The 20,461-nt window shown below is 39.7% G+C and overlaps 1 protein-coding gene and 1 pseudogene across 1 annotated transcript; one reads left to right on the top strand and one right to left on the bottom strand.

Moving 5' to 3' along the window:
* The first annotated feature begins 9,140 nt into the window (after nucleotides 1-9,140).
* Nucleotides 9,141-11,250, top strand: LOC130134671 (pentatricopeptide repeat-containing protein At4g21065-like). Its single transcript, XM_056302678.1, has one exon. It carries the CDS (start codon nucleotides 9,304-9,306, stop codon nucleotides 11,176-11,178), a length of 1,875 nt encoding a protein of 624 aa, XP_056158653.1. The 5' UTR covers nucleotides 9,141-9,303; the 3' UTR covers nucleotides 11,179-11,250.
* Nucleotides 11,251-15,821: 4,571 nt separating this feature from the next.
* LOC115684165 (phenylacetaldehyde synthase-like) lies at nucleotides 15,822-17,652 on the bottom strand (annotated as a pseudogene).
* Between the last annotated feature and the right edge of the window lie 2,809 nt (nucleotides 17,653-20,461).

Here is a 20,461-nt window from a genome sequence, read left to right as displayed (position 1 = left end):
ACTTCGGCTTGTCCATTTGTCTGTGGATGGTAGGCAGTGGAGGTGTGATGAGTTATGGCATATTTAGTGAAGAGCGCTTCCATGATGTGATTGCAGAAATGAGTCCCTCTATCACTGATAATTGCCCTTGGCATTCCGAACCTAGCAAAGATGTGAGTTTTGACCAAATCTGCTACAGTCTTAGCATTGTCGGTTCGTGTAGTCTTGGCTTCCACCCATTTAGAAACATAATCTACAGCAAGCAGAATATACGTATGACCAAATGAAGGTGGAAAAGGACCCATAAAATCAATAACCCATACATCAAATATTTCCCAAACAAGTACATGAGTGAGTGGCATTTGATCTCCGTGTCCTAAATTACCAATTCTTTGACAATTAGCACAAGACTTACAGAATATATAAGCATCACGAAATAAAGAAGGCCAATACAGCCCACCCTCTAATACTTTACGTGTTGTTCTCTTGGGTCCAAAATGACCTCCACAAGCATAAGAATGACAAAATTTCAGAATTGACTCAACCTCTACCTCATAAACACATCTCCTAATAACTTGGTCAGAACAATGTTTCCACAAATAAGGATCATCCCATACATAATACTTGGCATCCCTTTTTATCCTATCTTTTCAGACCTAGTTAATTCATTAGGGAAGGTACCAGCTACTAGGTAATTTACAATATCAGCATACCAGGGAGCTGTACTTTGCATAGAAAATAAATACTCATCGGGAAAGTCATCTTGCAAAGGCTGTGCTTCTTCAGCGATAGGTAATCGACAAAGATGGTTAGTAATCAGATTTTCGGATCCCTTTTTGTCTCTTATCTCCAAATCGAATTCTTGTAACAAGAGAATCCATCTAATCAGCCTCGGTTTTGCCTCCTTCTTCTTGAGTAAGAATTTCAACGCTGCATGATCAGAATAAACAATCACTTTAGTGCCCAATAAATAAGAACGGAATTTTTCTAAAGCAAATACAATAGCTAAAAGTTCTTTTTCTGTCATGGAGTAATTGTACTGAGCACTATCCAGGGTCCTTGAGGCATAGTATATGACATGTGGATTCTTCTCAATTCATTGTCCTAGAATCGCGCCCACGGCTCTGTTGCTTGCGTCACACATGATCTCGAAAGGGTAATTCCAGTTTGGCGGCTGGATAATTGGTTCAGAATGTCTTTGATTTAACCGCATGATGAGAGCTTTGTGCAACATCTTCACAATAAGTCCCTTGTTTTGCTACTTTTGTCCACCTCTTCGAAATGTATTGTGATGGATGCTTGTAACATTTACAACACGGGTCAAGATGCATAAAGTATGCCTACACAACCATCCTCGCATTTCAAATAACTTGCAGCTACATGTAATGGTAGAATCACTTGGACTAAAATGGACAATATGCTTCCGTTCACTACTTCTGGTTCCCACGATGTAAGTGTGCAACGGCCCATCAGTTTCTGATCTAAGAACATGTACAGACAAAACATGCATGAACTCGGCTTGGAAATTCCTATAAATGACATGAGTATATATGCTTGTAGCATGTTCCAAAATTGCATTGTCAACCATAATTCGTGGCTTTCCTCGAGCACACTCAAAATCATCAACAACTTCAGCATTGCACATTTTTTCAGCTTGCTTTTCATAATGTTTGACAAATTCAGTCAAAGTCATGGTCTTACATGCCATATCTTGAAAGACACTATTTGTGCTTTCACTTCTTTGTGTAGATCTAATTCCTACAGAAAAGAAATCACGGCCAAATGCAGGACACCATTTATGACGCAGTTGATACAAACTATCCAACCGTTTGTTGTCACCCAAGCCCCACTCCTGACACATTGCTTTCCAAATGTTCTCCATTTCTAGTTCAGATTCAGAATCATATAGAAGCTTTTGCCAATATTTATCACAAATACCCGTCTTTCCAAGAAGATGTGTAATATGATGCATAGCATTTTTCGCAATATGCCATACACATGAGCGATGATCAAAATTCGGAAAAACAGTTCTAATAGCATTTGCCATGGCATGATCTTGATCGGTGAAAATAGTCTTGGGTGCTTTATTACCCATCACCTCTAAAAAAGATCGAAATGCCCAAACAAAAGAACCAATAGTTTCATTTGACAGAAAAGCACAACCAAATATCACATTTTTCCAATGATGATTCAAGCCAACAAATGGTGCACATATCATATTGTACTTATTTATACGGTAAGTGGTATCAAATACCAACACATCTCCAAAACTTTCATAGTCCAACTTGGATACACCATCGGACCAAAGGAAATTGGTCAGTCTCTTTTCCTTATCCAATTGAAATGTATAAGAAAAATTGCTTCCATTTGATTGTAAGGAATTAAAATGGTTAATAAGACTTTGACAATCCCCCGCACTAATCAAGTTCCTTCTTTTGGATTGTAAGAAATTTTGACAATCACGTAATGTGAAGCCAACATTTTCCGGTCCCCCCGCTTCACCACTAAGGTAGGTATATGCTTTCATAGCCCTTATACCAGCCCCTGCCATGGAAGTCAATATACCCTTACTAGTATCCGCGATGCGTCGATATGATCGTATAAGATGTTTTTGTTTGTCTTCAATGAAGGGATGATTATGGACATCCTCAAACTTGGAAACTACCCAAACTCCATCTTCAATTACGAATTTAATGCAAGCTTGACATCCAGTTCTCTTCATTGTCCTATAACATCTCTTTGTTCATGAGGTGGGATTGGTGGAGACTGTCCTTCACAATTACAAACAAATTTGCATCGTTGCAATATTCCTTTGCTATTACTTGCTTTTTGTCCTTTTCGCACTCCAAATCTCTTGCAAATTGCATATGCGTAGTATGTATTATAAGCTTCGTCCTCATTAGCAAACAACATGCCAATTCTAAATTCAAATTCTTCATCAACATTATGCACTATGATATTATCTTTTGGAGCCTCCACAATTTAAAAAAATATCTAATTATTTAGAGAAGAAAGATAAAGCGGAAACAAATTTAATTCTAAAAAGATGAAGTCATACCCATTTATCCTGAGAACAAGTCAATTTAGCTACGGGGGATTGGAATATGCTTCCACTTCTTCAAATCAACATCTACCGCAAAACAGACATTTACAACTTAAAAGAAGAGAAGAGAAAATGTCTGATGTTGCAAACCAAAAAAGAAATAGCAGCACACCATGACATAAAAATCACCCTGTCGACCCTTGTAGGGTACTCTTAGTACACCATGACTACCACCGAGAGTGCTGTGTATAAATTGTAGAAAAAAAATGTGTTAATGACATAATGTGACAAAAAGGAGTAATAATATAATAGGACAAGAATACTTACTTGGTTGTGCTCAGGATTCGGTGTGGTGATTTCTTTTAATTTATGTTCCTACTGCAAATTGAACAAGCAAATGTTCTATCTAAACCAACCCTTAGAGATAAGGGCAGTGCAAAGTCATAATCATGCCTCCCCTTCTTATGCAGCATATGTATACCACCAAAAGCAGAACATGGAACACAACAAGACACGATATGGCTATGGCAAGTTTACCACCAATGGACAAGCCATCATTTTATACAAAATAGAGGACAGGCGAAGAAGGTACACCACACAAGCCTCTGTTATGAAACAAAATGCTCATGAAAATGCTTCAAGGTGGAAAAACATATCAAGCACACTACTATAATGCAACCTAACCTAAAAAGAAAGTGACAGGCAAGTTATCAGACAAACTCAAAGACCCTTCTTTTTGCGCTAAAAAAAAGAATTGAAATGACCAACATGTCATTAGTTTGTATGATGCTAGCAAGAATTGACGTAAAGCTTCAAGCATGATGATGAGAAGCGAAGATGACTGACTCGAGCCTAATAGGACATAGATCCGGAAGCCAATTTCAGGGTAGGAATCAATATGAGATCAATGAACCAAACGACTTGTTAGCAAAACATTTAGAAAATTTCAGCAAACTATCCACGACTTGATGATTGAGCAACTTGCACAGACGTTACTTTCATGAAGCAGTCTGTATCAAGATATTGAATTAATTACCAAAGAAAACACACAGAACACTGCTGCTAGCAGATTTGGCATTTCCAAAAATGAGGACTGGGATGTTCCAACTTGAAAAGATCTTATCTTTCTTATGTACATATCTCTAATCAGAACAGGTAGCATATTCATGGATATCAACCACACGAAAAGACTTGTAGCATTAAGGAGGATTAAAAAGTTAAAAGACATCTTATTGGACAACGTACATATGCCAAGTCGCGTAATGTCCGCCACGTATCCCAAGCAAGACTTTCTTCTTAGCAACATCCCTGATACAGTATCAGAGGCAAATATATAATTCCATGGTCTTGAGCAATAAAGGACTAATATTTACAGTCATGAGCACATGTGCTGTCTCAGTTTCTTGTACTCAGCATTTCACATCTACGACGAAGGTAAATATCTTTTGTAAAGAAACATAGAAGTTATATTGCTTCCCCAATAGTCTTTCAAATGGGAGAAAACACATCTACAAAGTGTTGAATTCAATCACAAAGTCATACAAATAGCCTAGAAATGATATTGCCAAAGAAAGGCTAATTTCTTATAATATCAGTTAAAGCATGAGTGAATACCTGCTCCAGCTCCCAACTGCAAGCTCTCCTCCAAGCCGAAGACCTTCCCAAACCAACTTCATCGGAACAAGTCATATGTCAAACTAAGGAATTAAAAAAATCTAAAAAAAGGATTAGATTCAAGAGTAAGAAGATCAGTACTTTTACACAACTACAGAAGGAATTAATAATAACACCCCCTGAAATGCCGTTGTACACTTATTCATCCTAAAGTTTGAAATGATGCACCAATTGTTTTTCCAGTGTTATAGGATCAACACAGAATTTTGCCTCACCAAGAAGAACTGATTTTGTGTAAGAGTTACAAAAGGAGGGGTTGTCGTAGGATTTGTTCATACAAATCCACAAACAATATATGAGTTAGTATAATATCAGTATGATGAAGGCAGTTGTCGTCGTGATTTACTCTAGAATTGCATATAGTCAAACCACTATTGCACCATATCCACCATGATAACTGCAAATGACATATCGGAATGCGCAAACTAATCACTACAAGAGGCAAATTAAAAGCAGGGACATGCCACTAAATAGTACTCTATATATAAAAAGCTGTGAACAAAACTTGAGCAATGACTTTAGCAGCATCCAGCCTCATCCAGTATTGTTCGGTACTCCCTAAATCAAGCACAAGAATGCCACTGTATGGATAATTACTATGTATTGATAATTTCTCCACCTTCATACATCTATGGAAATGCAGACTCCTAGTGGCCCAAAGTATTATGGAACGAGTTGCTTTTACACAGACAAGTGAAAATGAATTAAATTCCACTTGCTTGCTTAAAAGATAATCGAAACAAGATGAAGATTTACTTTCTATTACAAATACCTCACTTCGAGACAATCTACAATCTGTATATTCACATAATTTCTTTTTTTTTTCTTTTACATCAAGCAGCCTTCAAGGTAGTGTAAATTTAGTTGAAATCCTTTCGCGATGCATTGACAGAACAATACATAGTTAGAATAATGGCAAATCCCAATGCACCGCCACCTTAGCCGACTTCTTGAATAACTTTTCCCATCCCCCGTCTACAAGCACAGTTCCACAAGACTCAACACAAAACCACCAAGCCAAAGGCAGTGAGAATTAGCCAACCGGATTAAAAGCAAGCAGCTTCAGCGCTCAACAAATTAGGTTTTTCACACACTCAAGAGCTCCGTCGCGAGCAAATTTTCTCCCAATCTGACACTATTACGTCACGTCACGTCACGTCACATCGCATCACATTTTCCTTCCGTCCGGCATTTCACTGGAATCAACACAGGCGAGGAAGATGAAGAAACATCAACCTTGCCACCCTACAAATGAAGGGCTCGACTCGAGAGAACGATCGACTCTCGAAATTGACAAGGAGTGTTCAAACAGACGGACACTTTCGCGAGAACGGCGGAATTCGAAGGATGATCGAAGGCGGGCTTATCGGGGTCCCAGGCGACGAGGGGACCCGTGTTTGGGCCGACGAAGGAGGAGGAGGTGCGGAAGACCCTAGCTCTCTCTCTCTCTCTCTCTCTCTCTCTCTCTCTCTCTCTCTCTCTCTCTCTCTCTCTCTCTCTCAGCTGATCAAATCTCTATCTTCAAAGTGAGAAATGAGTTGGTGACAGCGCAACTGTTTTGGAAGCTCGTTTTCGAAGCTCGGCTGGCTACTTGCTCCAGTTGGGCGACGGGTCCTAAAGGGGCAAGTAGCCAGCCCTGAAGGTGTAAAGCAGGTTGGGTCTGGGTCTTGGCAAGGGCCAGCCGAGGCGTCAAGGATGGCGACGACGTCGACAGGGAGTTCGACTTCACCTCTCTTCTGGGTCATTCGGCTAAAACCACGACTCGCGTCTGTCTCTCTCTCCGACGACCTTTTCTTCAAAGGGAAGCTCGTGCCATCAGCCCTCCCACCCCGACTCTGCTCCACCAAGCCTCCGTCGTTTACTAGCGGCGCGTTCGGCGATGGTCATCCAGAGATGATCCTTAGATTTTGCGAGACGGAGAGAGGGGAGGTGTGAAGCGTGAGGCCTGAAATTTTGAAATAAAGAAAGAGAGAGGTGGGGGAGAAGACGTTGAAAGGAAAAGAGAAAGAGAGCGCACGCATATGAAAACTTCCAAGTTTTCATTTTTTTTTACAGCGCACTTGACATGTGTTACTTTTTTAATGGAACAGATACACCACGTAAGACAATGACGTGGCAGTATGATACTAGTGAATATTTTTTCCACAGGATGGGTGATCCTTTGGTTTGTAATTTCTTCTTTTCTATTCTATGTTGAAATTTAGCCTAGTTAGCATTGATGGAATGCCACATTAACATTTCTCACCCAACTGTTTGACAAAATCACCGATTTGAACAAAAAAGCTTATAAATTCGATAGCTAATAAATGACGAGCCAAATACCAAAATAGAAAGAAACAAGAAAATCAAAATAGATTGGTAAGGAAGAAGACATATCTTTTAAGACAAAATAGAGCCCAATTGTAAGATCCACATCGACTGATGGGAGTTTCATATAGTTTGTGGGTTATTATAGCATATTCGGGGGTGTTTGTTAAAAAAGAGAAAAATTAAAGTGTTGAACAATACCGGTTTGGTGTAGTTCCACCTTAGAATCATGAACCGGACCAAATAATGTCGGTTCCCTAAACTTTGGAACTAGGAGTTAGACCGGTTCTTACGGGAGCTGCCCAAAACCAGACCGAACCTAACTGGACATGGCAAGAGACAACAAATAAAATAATAAATTCTAACATCTCTATAATGCACGTAATATATAGATATATATATATAAACACGTGTGAATATATGTTTATATAATGGATAAACAATGAAGGACCATATTGTTTTTTCTTGTTAAGCTCAGCATTAGTTATTTTACTCAATACAATATCACTCTGAAATAATTTGAAAATCAACCAAAATAAAGCAATTGTAAATGGATATGCTTGGACCACTTGAACACATCTTCATCACTTGTATCATTTCACAATTGAGAGAATTAGGTATACAATTGATTGAATTTTTCCTTATCAACTGTTTTTTTTAGGGATTTTTAAGATATGAGTATTGGAGAGCAATGGCGTTTCATGAACTCCCGTCATTCAAATTATCAAAGATAATTCTAATATTTTACTAGGTAAGATTAGATATATCCAGAAGAGTCCACATCTTTAATCTACAATAGATTCATTGACTATAAGCGTAGATAAGGATTAAATTTGTCGTTACTTGATTGACCACGATGCTCGTAGTAAGGGAGTAATTCCTTTTCTTTCAGAATAATGAATGATTTATCAAACCTTTAATTTCGAACTTCCTATCCAAAAAATAAAATTTCCCGTGAAATGTTTTTCTTTTATTTTTGAATGACAAAACTTTACATCGATTTAAAAGAATCATTTTTTTTGTATTATAATCATATATCACGTATATACTGTCGTTTTTGGTTAAATTAAATCAATTCTAAGATGTCATACATGAATTTATCCAAATAAGAAATGAGAGTGCCACACAATTATGTTTTTCAAATTATGTTGAAAACAAATCACGACCAATTATTTGAGCATTTGGGTGCAAAGACATTCAAGGATACATTAGTCTTGAAGAATGTTTGTTAGAATCAACTTTTGATCGAAATTGACAAAAGAAAAAAGCTTCAAAAATCACTCACTATCTCTCATATCAAAAAGAAAAGACTAGACTGAAACTATAAAAAGAACTCACCTACGAGCTCTCAACCAAAATATAAAAAAAAAAAAACATGAAAAAAATAGCGTACTAAGCCACATCACCCAAACAATATTGCTCGCCTATTTACTTTAATATATATAGATATAGGATATTCATTTAAAATTACACATAAATCTAGAGTTACCATATTATGTTCTACAAAATAAATTTTAAAATAATCTTGGAATGCACTCAAGATGTCATGGAAACTTTGGAATGACAGAAATATAACAATCATTTATTTTATGAGAAATTTAGCAAGAAATGTATATTTGGATTCAGTGAATCGCTTTTGTCATAACCTCCGAGGAAAATGTCTCAAATGGTCCTGAACTTTGACATAATGTGCAATATTATTCATAAACTTTTAATTTTTTCAACGTATTCTCTAAACTTTAACCAAATGTGCAATATTGTCCCTCAACTGTTAATTTGTTTGATGTGGCCTATGAACTTTTAGTACATGTTCAATCTAGTTCCTGAGCTATATGAAAATGGTCAATATTGTCCAATTCTATTAATTCAAGTTCAAAGACAACATTGAACATTTTCATTTAGTTAAGGGATTAGATTGAAAATATACCAAAAATTCAGGGACCACATTGAACAAATTAAAAATTTAAAGACGATATAGTTTAGGGACCATATTGAACAAATTCAAAGTTCATGGACAACATTATACATTAAGTCAAAGTTCATGGACCATTTTTATAACTATCCCTAATTATTAATCATGGGCCGTGAAAACTTATATGGAGTTGCACATAACCATCGGTTGTGATGGATCGGTCATGCATTCGGGCAAGAATTTCCCATGATAAAGAGCTTGCAACAAAACGGAAGATCCCGTGCATGCCACGGGCCTTTGGCAAGTCATCGACGAGAGCTCAGACAGAAACTAAAGAGCGTACAGTAGCAACTTGCTCGGTCGTCGCCGATGCGACGAGCATGATCTCATGCTCTCTAAGCGTCCCTCGTCCTCGAGCCTCTTCTCTTCTGCATTCTCTTCATCGCCAGCGGCACGTTCCCACCCACCAACCAGGCCCCACTGTTCCTCGACGACCACCTCGCCGCCGTGTCCGGAGACTCCCAAGCCTTCCATCACGGACCAATGCATCGCGCTGTTTCAGTCCCGCGCCTCCTCCCTACGCGAGGTGAAGCAGATACACGCGTTCTGCCTCCGACAGGGTGCTCCGCTCGCCGACCCAGACCTCGGGAAGCACCTCGTCCTGAAGATCGTGTGCGCCTCTGGGCCCATGGGCTATGCCCACCAGGTGTTTGATCAAATTCGGTGCCCAAGTATCTTCGCTTGGAACACCATGATCAGAGGCTTCGCTGAGAGCGAGGATCCGAGGCCGGCGACCCAGTTGTACCGCAGGATGCGCGCGTCTGGTGTCCAACCAGACACGCACACTTACCCGTTTCTTCTGAAAGCCATTGCTAAGTCAACGGACGTGAAGGAAGGCGTGCAGGTACATTCTCATTGCATAAAAGATGGGTTCGAGTCGTTGATCTATGTCCAGAACACTTTGGTTCATATGTATGCTTCGTGTGGTGATTCGGAGAGCGCGCACAGGATGTTTGTATTAATGCCTGAAAGAGATCTTGTGGCTTGGAATACTGTGATTAAAGGGTTTGCGCTAAATGGGAGACCTAATGAGGCTTTGACACTTTTCAGAGATATGGAGCTGGAGTTCATTGAGCCGGATGGTTTTACCATGGTTGGCTTGATCACTGCTTGTGCTGAGCTTGGGGCTTTGGCATTGGGCCGGAGAATACATGTGTATATGACAAAGGTAGGTCTGACTAAGAATTTGCATGTTAATAACACCCTTTTGGACCTCTATGCAAAGTGTGGCAGCATAAGAGAGGCCCAGAGGTTGTTCAACGAGATGTGTGAGAAGAATGTGGTATCATGGACATGTTTAATTGTTGGGTTGGCAGTTAATGGATTTGGTAAAGAAGCACTTGAGCTTTTCAGTGAAGTGGAAAGAGAGGGATTGGTTCCGACAGAGATTACTTTTGTCGGAGTTTTGTATGCTTGTAGCCACTGTGGGTTGGTTGACAAGGGTTTTGAATACTTCTGTCGGATGAAAGAGGAGTTCCGTATTGTGCCTCGGATTGAACACTATGGTTGCATGGTTGATTTATTGGGTCGGGCAGGTTTGGTGGAGCGAGCACGCAAATTCATATGGGATATGGAGTTGCGACCCAATGCAGTAATTTGGAGGATCTTATTGGCGGCATGCACAATACACGGGCATTTGGCTTTGGCAGAGGCCGCAAGAGCCGAAATCTTGCAGTTAGAGCCTAAACATAGTGGGGACTATGTGCTGCTCTCAAACCTTTATGCTTTGGAGCGTCGTTGGTCGGATGTGCAAAAAGTGAGGAAGGAAATGTCAAATGAAGGAGTTAGGAAAGCTCCTGGGCATAGCCTTGTTGAGTTGGGCAATAACGTTCATGAATTTACTATGGGCGATAAATCTCATCCTCAGAGTGAGGCAATATATTTGAAGCTAGCAGAGATCACAAAGTTGTTAAAATTGGAAGGTTACGTCCCTCACACTGTAAACGTGTTCGCAGATATAGAGGAGGAGGAAAAGGAGAATGCTTTGTCTTATCACAGCGAGAAGATTGCAGTGGCATTCATGCTCATCAACACTGGACCAGGTACTCCTATTAGGGTTGTGAAGAATTTGAGGATATGTGCAGATTGTCATTTGGCAATCAAACTGGTTTCGAAGATTTACGATAGGGAGATTGTTGTGAGGGATCGTAGTCGATTTCATCATTTTAGGGGTGGGGCTTGTTCTTGTAAGGAGTATTGGTAAATTTCAGAATCATCATTTGGACAAGTCTTACCAATTCAACAAAACTAATATGATCCTCACTTGATGAACTAAGTTTGATGCACAAAAAGCAAGTTGCAGTTAGCTTTATCTTATCTCCCTTTTTACTCATTTAACAAGTTGTGGTAAAGAAACACTGCAGCAAATCTGAAATAAACTCGGTACATAGCTTCTGTAGTACCAGCAGGGTTATATTGATGAAATGATGCTCGACCTGGCAATATACATTCCATAATTGAGTTTTTGATTGATTAATATACAACAGAACTGTTCACGCTCTTTTCTGTCCCAATCAAATTGATACTTATCGTATTTGGCTAGAACATTTTTTCTCTGAATATGTTCTAGGTTCATTATGTTGGTCATTCATAAGACTTATGACTTTTTCTTTTTAGTGAAACTTGAGGGGATTATATTTCTTTCTATTTCTTGTTTGATATTTGGTGTTACAAATGTTTTGTTCTTTCACATAGTTGTTGCTTAGTCTTAGAGTTAATAGGTTTAAATTTAGAACCGAAATGTTTTGTTTAGGTCTTCAAAATATCTTTGTTTTCATAAGAATGCCTCAACATTTCTTTAATAACAGCGATAGTGGATTATATTTTCCCCTGCCAAGGATAAATGACTAGGTTACAATGCTAAAAAGAGACGCAAACATCACACAGACAAAATGGAATAATGGGATCTAAACAATATTTCTCATACCTTCGCATGCTTCACCGACGCTAGCACAGAGTTTGCATGTTCTTGCAGCACCTTCCACACCATGACTACGTGCCTCTCTCTAGCCAGCGCACCCCCGACACATCGCATAGACGCCTCCGACCACTGCATGAGTCACGAAGGCCCAACCTGAAGCATTAATAGCTTGAAGCAACAGTGCATCAATCCTGTTCACCTCTTCTGCTTTCCACACTTCACCGTGTCCATTTTCGAGTGCATGACCATTTGTCATGTCATGGATTACTGCAGAACGACGAATCCTGAAACAGATCATTGCGAAGTATATTGGGAAAGCAATTTCAAATCGGCCATCTTCCTCCACGAGCTCCCCGAAAGACTTTGCCAATCCACAGTGGTTCCTTATGTGATTTCTCAGGTAGTGTTCTCCATGGCTTCTTAGCACAACCCCACAACTTCAATGCCCTGAACCTCCAGCTGCGAGAAAGTTGCCAATCTTTGTAGTCCACCACTTGTTTATTGAGAGAATAACACAAATAGTCCATAAACTTTAGCCAAATGTGCAATGTGGTCCTTGAACTTTCAATTTGTTCAATATGATCCTTAAACTTTAGTCTAATGTGCAATGTGATCCTTGAACTTTTAATTTGTTCAATGTGGTCCCTAAACTTTTAGTACATATTCAATTTAGTCTATGAACAATATTGAAAAAGTTCAATATTGTCCTTTCATTAATTCAAGTTCAACGACCATATTGAACATATTCATATAGAACAAAATTAAAAGTTTAGGGACAACATTGAACACTGGGTTAAAGTTCAGAATTCACATTGAATAAATTAAAAGTTCATAGACCACATCGCTCATTAGGCCAAAATTTAGAGACCATTTGTATCATTTTCGCTTTAAAATTGGCCATCCTCCTTTAGGCCTTACACCTTGTGGGCTCTATATAGCACAATAATCATGAGATACAATAATAATTCGTGAATTAGACTTAGTTTGAAGTTGGGTCTCGAATAAAAGATGAGCACCAAGTATTTTTATCCTCGTCAGAAACACGGAGGACGTGGTCGTGGAGGTTGATCGGCCATAGCTTGGTGAATATAGATTGTCATCAATGACGATGGGACAAGAGGCAATGTAGATTGTTTATACGATAGTGATAAGGAAGAGATCATTCAAACAAGATTTGATTGATAGAACGGGCTTTGCCAATAAAATGCATCTAGATAATTATAGTCCAAACTTTCGAGAGGGACAAAAGAACGCACCGCCATTGTCGTTGGGACAAATATGACCATCTTTTTTAACCTTTTTTACCTTCGCAGCCTCAAGTATATGTAGGAATGCCATCAGGGTAGTATCTTCTTTAAAAAGCCTAATTCATCCTTCCTTCTTATAAAAAATAAAATAGAGAATTCTAATAAATAAAAATGGCTGAGAAGAACCCTCATGTACAATCAACTTAATCTGAATTCTTACAATTGATAATGCGTCTACTATCTATAGACTTGCTGGGAAGCATTAAATTAGACAACCACTCTTAGGAAACCTACTCAAACTAAAAACCTTCTCAAATTAGAAAATTTACTGAAAATAGGAACATACTCAAATTAGGAAACCTGCTTAAACTAGGAAACAAACATCTTTCATTGACCGAGTCGAATCAATCATTATTCTCCAACTTCTAGAAATTCCATCTTGGACCGCTTCTCTTCATTAAACCCATAGGAACAAATTACGGCTGAAATCTCCCTTTGTTTGCACAAATATCAAATGGACTTGTTGATTGAGGTTTGAGGTGAGCTTGTGAGTTGATTATCTTTAATGAAATTTAATGTTCAAGCATTATTGTAATAGGAATCCAAAGGACTTTAACAGGCCTGAAGTCTATTGCTAATGGCTTCCCAAATAAACCTTTTTTTATGTTTTGCCAATTGAATTCATCCGGCTAATTTTGGCTAAAGATTGGCGAGGGCCGACAAGGGTGGGTAAGGGTCCCCTTGTCGGATCTAGTGCCTGGCGAGGGCCACGACGCCTTTGCCCGGGGCAGGTGAAGGCGCCGTAGCCCACGCTAGATCTAGGCGAGGGGTTGCGCACCCTCCCTTTGGCCGGTGAGGGAGTAAAGAAAAAAAAATAAAAATTCAAAAAATTATTTAAAATAATTAAAAATATTATTAAAAAATATCCACGTCAGCACAGGCCGTGTAATGTAAGACAGTCGGCGTCCACGTTGGTGATTTCCGGCCAAAATTAATTAGATGGACTCAATTGGCAAAACGTGATGAAGTTTAAGACTCAATTAGCACAATTAAAAGGTTTATGAATGAATTGGCATAAATGCAAAAGGTTTAAATCTTAATTCTCCCATTGGTTGGGTGTATGTCCAAGAATTAATCATCTCCAACCTAGCGAAGGGCTTTCAATTTTCATGAATGAGCGCAACTCATGATAACAACCTACTAATAGAGATAACAATTAAAATATTGTGCCATCCTTAAATCAGTCAAACCGAATCTATCTAGACCGTTAGTACCTGAATCCTATGGTGGCACTCCAATGGCTAATTTTTCAAACAAGCCATGGATCCTCCGTTTCCATACGGTATTCCTCACGGTGTCTTGTCAGTTGTCGCAATCCTCCTTAGGCGAATTTTGAGAGAGTTTAACATATTGCTAAGGGAGCCCATATAATCCTCTTGCGAGGTAGCGATTACACTTAGCACGAACTCTCTCAATCCTACCAACTGCCACTTGATTTTTCATTCATTATATATCGAGTTTAAATTTTAGTTGCCACTAACACATTCTAGGCCAGTCAGGAGCTCAGTAAGGTGTGCTCCCACACCTTACTTCTGCAAACAAAACATATCCAGTTTGGTGACTTTTAGTTTTGCCTAACGCCTACTACTAGTACCTTTTCTTTTTTAATAGAATGTTATTTCATGTAATCTTTTTCTAGCTCTATTCGTAAACATGTAATTATATATTGCCATGCTTAAGAGCTCAAACAATAAATGAAACAATCAATAATAAAAATAGATAAAGAAAACACACACAAAAAAAAAAATAAATAGCCCAAGCCATATTGGACCAAGTTAATCCAAGGCCTTGTTGTTATAATGGTATGACATGAACCCCGTGAGCTATGCATACAAATTAACGTTCACTAGTCTAATAAATGACAATCTCCTAATCTATATGGTCAAAGCTGCGATATAAATTAAACTAATCTTATCATGAAATGGGAGAAAACACCTAATCGCATCGACATGATTTTTTTTTTTACTTGTTGATATATTTGTTTATGCAATATGATTATCTAAATACGTGTGAGATAAATAAAACTAAACTTAAATGTTGGAAGAATATATAAAGAAAAATGTAATAAGAAAAAGACGACATCTAAACTCTGCACAGGAAAAATGTATCAACGGCCGATGTCTCCGTTTGAAGCGTTTTATTATGACTTTAGACAACATTTTTTTGAAAGCGTTATTTATATCTATATTGATTTTTGGCAAGTGGCCAAAAATATTGTTTTATAGCCTGTAATAAAAGAAAAGAAGAACATATGACTAAAATTGTTTCGAAAAAAACTCAAATCCTTAATTTGTTAATGCTAAGTGCCCTGTGTCTTTCTGTTTTTAGATACAAATTAATAATTGTAAGATTAGATTAAAAAACAGAAAAAGGAAAGGCATCGTGGTAAGTCGTGCTTAGTTGTTCCCTCTCCAGTTGATTGAAGGCCACAAACTTTTCGCAATGGACGATACCACGCCACACTAAAATTTGTTAAAGTGTTGCTTATTATAATGATGAAAAGTGGCGAAAGAAAGTGAGAAATGCCACCCATGCTGTTTTAGTGATCAATGCATGTCCAACTTTTTAGATAGTAGTTAACACACTTGCATGCTTTAATGAAATAATATTACAATGGTGTCTTATCAAGATCGGTCCATTGGATAATTATGTGTGACAATCTAACTTGCCAACAACAAACGCGCTTAAAGCTCATCTTAACCAACTTACATTTTCTTGGACTTTTCATCCTCGACAACAATACAAAGCAATTTATTCATTTAGTTGCCGACCATGACATCTTGGAAAGGCCACACTTCTCGACGGCAGCATAATCCCTTGAGAAGTGTTGCCTAAAGTTTTGAGCGACACACTTGTAAAGGATTGTGCAGCTTATTTTGGGCGTTGCAGTGGATCAATCACGAGGAGCGTTGCACCTCGACATGCTCAAGAGAGAATTCGCATGTTCTTGCACCACATTCCAAGCAATGATCACGTGCCTCTCTCTCACCAAAGTCGCCCCGCCGGCGAACCGTAAGACATAAACTCCTCCAACCACGGCATGAGTCACGAAGACCCGACGTGAAGCATTAATGGAGCGAAGCAACTGTGCATTGAGTTTGTTTACCTCGTTTAATTTCCATGCTTCACCATGTTCGATTTTTAGTGCATGGCCATTTGCCATGCCGGCGATTACCGACGGACCAATCCTGAAACAAACGAAGGCAAAATTTCTCGGGAAAACGACTTCAAATCGACCATCCTCCTCCACGTGCTCCTCGAAGAGGTTGGCCAATCTGCAATCGTTCCTTATGTGACTCCTCAGATTCTGCACGCCATAGCTCCTGAGTACAAGCCACAACTTCAAGGCCCTGAACCTCCTGCTGAGAGAAAGTTGCCAATCTTTGTAGTCAACAACTTGTTTTGACTCAGTTGCCTCGTTCTTGAGGTACTCGGGGACTGTCGATAAGGACTTGACGAGGGCATTTGGGTCTTTTACCCAGAGGCAGCAGCAATCTAGAGAGGTCAAGAGCTACTTGTGGGTATTGAAGCTGAATGAATCTGCAAACTCGACCCCATTCAGGAATTTCCTGTACTCTGGGCATAAACACGGTGATCCTGCGTACGCGGCATCGACATGAACCCACATGCCGAACTCGCTCGCCACTTCGCATAAAGGCGATAGCAGGTCAACAGCTGTGATTGAAGTTGTCTCGGCCGAGGCGCATAAGTACAAAGGAATTAGCCCCGCGTCTATGTCCGAACGGATTGCCTTCCTTAGCAAGTCCGGGGACAAACCGAACAAGGTCGACTTCATCGTCTTTACGGCCCGGATGTTCCGCGGGTCTATTCCCACGGCCCGGGCAGCTTTCTGGAACGAGCAATGCGTTTGGTCTGACCCGTAGACAACAAGCTTTGCAATGGAATCATGTCCCGACCTCCTCAGGACCCTATCTCTCGCAGCAGTGAGAGTGCAAATGATGGCCTCGGTGGTATTCCCTTCAATGACTCCCCCACCATTCCCTGAGAAGAGGAATGGCGTCGGCAAGTCCAACTTCTTCCTGAGCCAGTCCATGACTAGGCTCTCAACCTCAGTTGCAGCGGGGGACAAGACCCAGTTAAATCCTGCCACGCTGAAGCCCGCACAAAGCATCTCACCGAGGATTGCTGCAGTGCTAGTGTTGGTCTGGAAGTAGGCGAAGAAATTCGGGCTCTGCCAATGAGTCAAGCCCGGGACTATGTACCGGTGCACATCGTCAAGTATGGCCTCCAGGGGTTCTTCATGCTGTGGGGCAGAACTCGGGAGGCATTTGGAAAGATACCCGGGCTCAACTTGGCTTAGAACTGGGTATTTCTCATTGTTCTTGTAGTAATCAGCTAGGAAGTCGATGACCATGTGTCCTTGACGCCTGAACTCTCCAAGATCGAGAGGGTTCATCGCGATCTCATTGCCAATGGCATTATCGAGCAGGTGCCCGCAATCACATTGAAGGCTTCCCAAATGTAGTTGCAGTTGCAGGCTGGAGATGGGAACGCGATGAAAGGGGTCTTTGCCAATGCTTTTATTTTAGCTAGGTTTGAGATGATACTTTTTAGAGTTGGGGGTATTTATAGATTTTACAAGATGCATGCACAATCAATAGGGCATGTTCACAGTAAGAGAGATATATGCATGCAAAATCGTGAGACAAGAATAATTAAAAGAAGGGTTAATACCATGAAAAATCCTAAATTGGTACTTACCCCAAACTAATTTTTTGATCACAAAAAACTCTAAACTAGTACAACTATGACAAATTTATCCTAAATTAATATTTTAATCACTAAAAACCCCAAACCGGTACATTTGTGACAAATTTACCCTCCGTTAGTTTCCATTAAATTAGATTAATATCACAAAAAATCACAAACTAGTACACCTATGACAAACGGATAGTAAAACATAAAATTGGCACATCAGTCAACTGTCGCGTGTCAGTTAACAAAGCAATTTGACAATAAAATTTAACGGAAACAAACTAAAGGTAAATTTATCACAGGCGTACCAATTTGGGGTTTTTTGTGGTCAAAAAATTAGTTTGAAATAAAATTATCACAGGTGCACCGGTTTAGGGTTTTTCGTTGTATTAACCCTTAAAAGAAATATGGAGAATCAAGGATATATGAAACTAATGCAGATCAGAAGACAGCAAGGAGACGTCTTCAACAAAAGTAATGCAGATCAGAAGACAGCGAGGAGCCGTCTCTAACAAAAGTAATGCAGATCAGAAGACAGCAAGGAGGAGTGGGCGTCATCAGAAAAGTGATGTCCACCTCCAAGAGAGCAACTTGACGGGAAGAATGCCTCAGAAAGATGATCATACTGCACAGACCATTTAGATTCATAAATATCGTGCACCTTCTATGTCACATACCGGCAAGTTGGTCCATATGTACCGATGAAGAAAATAGAAAAACGGGGAAAAGTGTCAAAGAAGTCATAAACCTTTAGTATTTATGTCAATTTAGTCATAAACCTTTTTTTGGTGCCAATTTAGTCCTAAATATTTGGCATTGGTGCCAATTTAATCATAAACCTTTTTTTGGTATCAATTCAATCTTAAACTTTTTGCAGTAGTGTCAATTCAGTCCTAAATCTTTTGTCTTTGTGCCAATTAAGTACTTCGGGTCAATTTTGGCCGGATTTTACTGACGTAGACGCCGGCCGACCGGCGGTCAGTCACCGGCACTAACATGAAAAACTTTTAATAATATTTTAATATTTTTTTGAATTTTTATTTATTTCTATTTTTTCCTCTCCCCTCCCTCCTTTCTCCGGCCAGTTGCCGGACTGACGACTGGCCAGAGGCCTCGTCAGGCGAGGCCCGACCTCGCCGAATCTGGCGAGGTTGGGCCTCGCCCCAGCTACTGGGGAGGCTCGAGCCTCGCCCACCCAGCGCGAGGCCGCCCTCGCGGCCATCCGGCGAGGGCGAGCCTCGCCAGTGGCCGGCGAGGCGACCTGGCCGGCCTCTGAACCCGGCGACCGGTCAGAGGAAGGAGGGAGGGGAGGAAAAAAAAGAGAAAAATAAATAAATAAATAAAAATTTAGAAAATATTAAAATATTATTAAAAGTTGTCCATGTCAACGCCGGTGGCCGATGGACATCCACGTCAACAAAATCTCGCCAAAATTGGCCGGAATGACTAAAATGGTATAAAAACAAAATGTTTAGGACTGAATTGGCACCAATACAAAAGGTTTAAGACTGAATTGTCATCAAAAAAAGGTTTATGACTAAATTGGCACAAATTCAAAAGGTTTAGAACTGAATTGGCACAAAAAAAAGATTTAGGACTAAATTGGCACCAATGCAAAATGTTTATGGCTTTTTTGAGGCTTTTCCCTAGAAAAACGTATCTGAATTTTTACTTCACTGGCATACCTACCTCTATTTTTTAATGCAAATTTGCACCCTCATGCACCCATTCACAATTTTGCCATTTTCTTTTCCGAACATAACTCATCACGCCTACCAAAACATAACCCGAAACACCACAAAACATAAAGTGTAACGACCCGAATCCGAAATTTGCTACACCAAACCCAGGGAAGCAAGTATAAGTAAATGTTTAAACATAGCAAGCAATCTTCCAGGTGCAATTGCTGTGTGTGTCTATATCGATATAAAGCTCGGGTAACACATAGACCTTGTAATGTGATGCACTCAAAATTCGATGCGATTAAATTTGTAAAGACCATCTATTCTTAAGCAAACATGAGGCTAACTTTTTTTTTTCATAATGGAATATCCTAAGAAATTACAGCAGAAGACAAAAATAGGGAAAATTACCAAAAAAAGTCATAAACCTATTACAATTATGTCAATTTGATTCTCAACCTTTTTTGCCAATTCAGTCATAAACTTTTTGTATTTGTATCAATTCAGTCTATCCGGCCAATTTTAGCCGGCCATCGCTGACGTGAATACCAACGGACACGGACGTGGACAATTTCAAATAATATTTTATTTCAAGTTATTTATTTATTTATTCGTTTTCTTTTTCATTTTTCTTTTCTTCCTTCATTTCTTTTTTTTTTTTGTTCCCCCAAAGTGGCCAGCCGAATTGGGCGAGGCTAGCCTTGCTATGGCCTTGCTCGCCGCAGCAAGGCCAACTTCGCCCTTTCAACCAAGGCAATGGCGAGGCCGCCTCGTACGCGGCCCTCAAGGCTCACGCCCAAATTGCAAGGCGCGGTCGCGAGCAAGGCCAACCTCGCTAGGCCTAGGGGCTACCTGCGAGGC

This window comes from Syzygium oleosum, unplaced genomic scaffold (genome assembly GCF_021117445.2).
Source record: "Syzygium oleosum isolate NSW1041296 unplaced genomic scaffold, Sole_v2.1 Sole_v2.24, whole genome shotgun sequence".
Taxonomy (NCBI): domain Eukaryota; kingdom Viridiplantae; phylum Streptophyta; class Magnoliopsida; order Myrtales; family Myrtaceae; genus Syzygium; species Syzygium oleosum.
This window is presented reverse-complemented; position numbering and strand designations above follow the sequence as displayed.

Coding starts and splice junctions, on each gene's coding strand:
- LOC130134671 (XM_056302678.1), top strand. CDS start 9,304: ATGCTCTCTAAGCGTCCCTCGTCCTCGAGCCTCTTCTCTTCTGCATTC.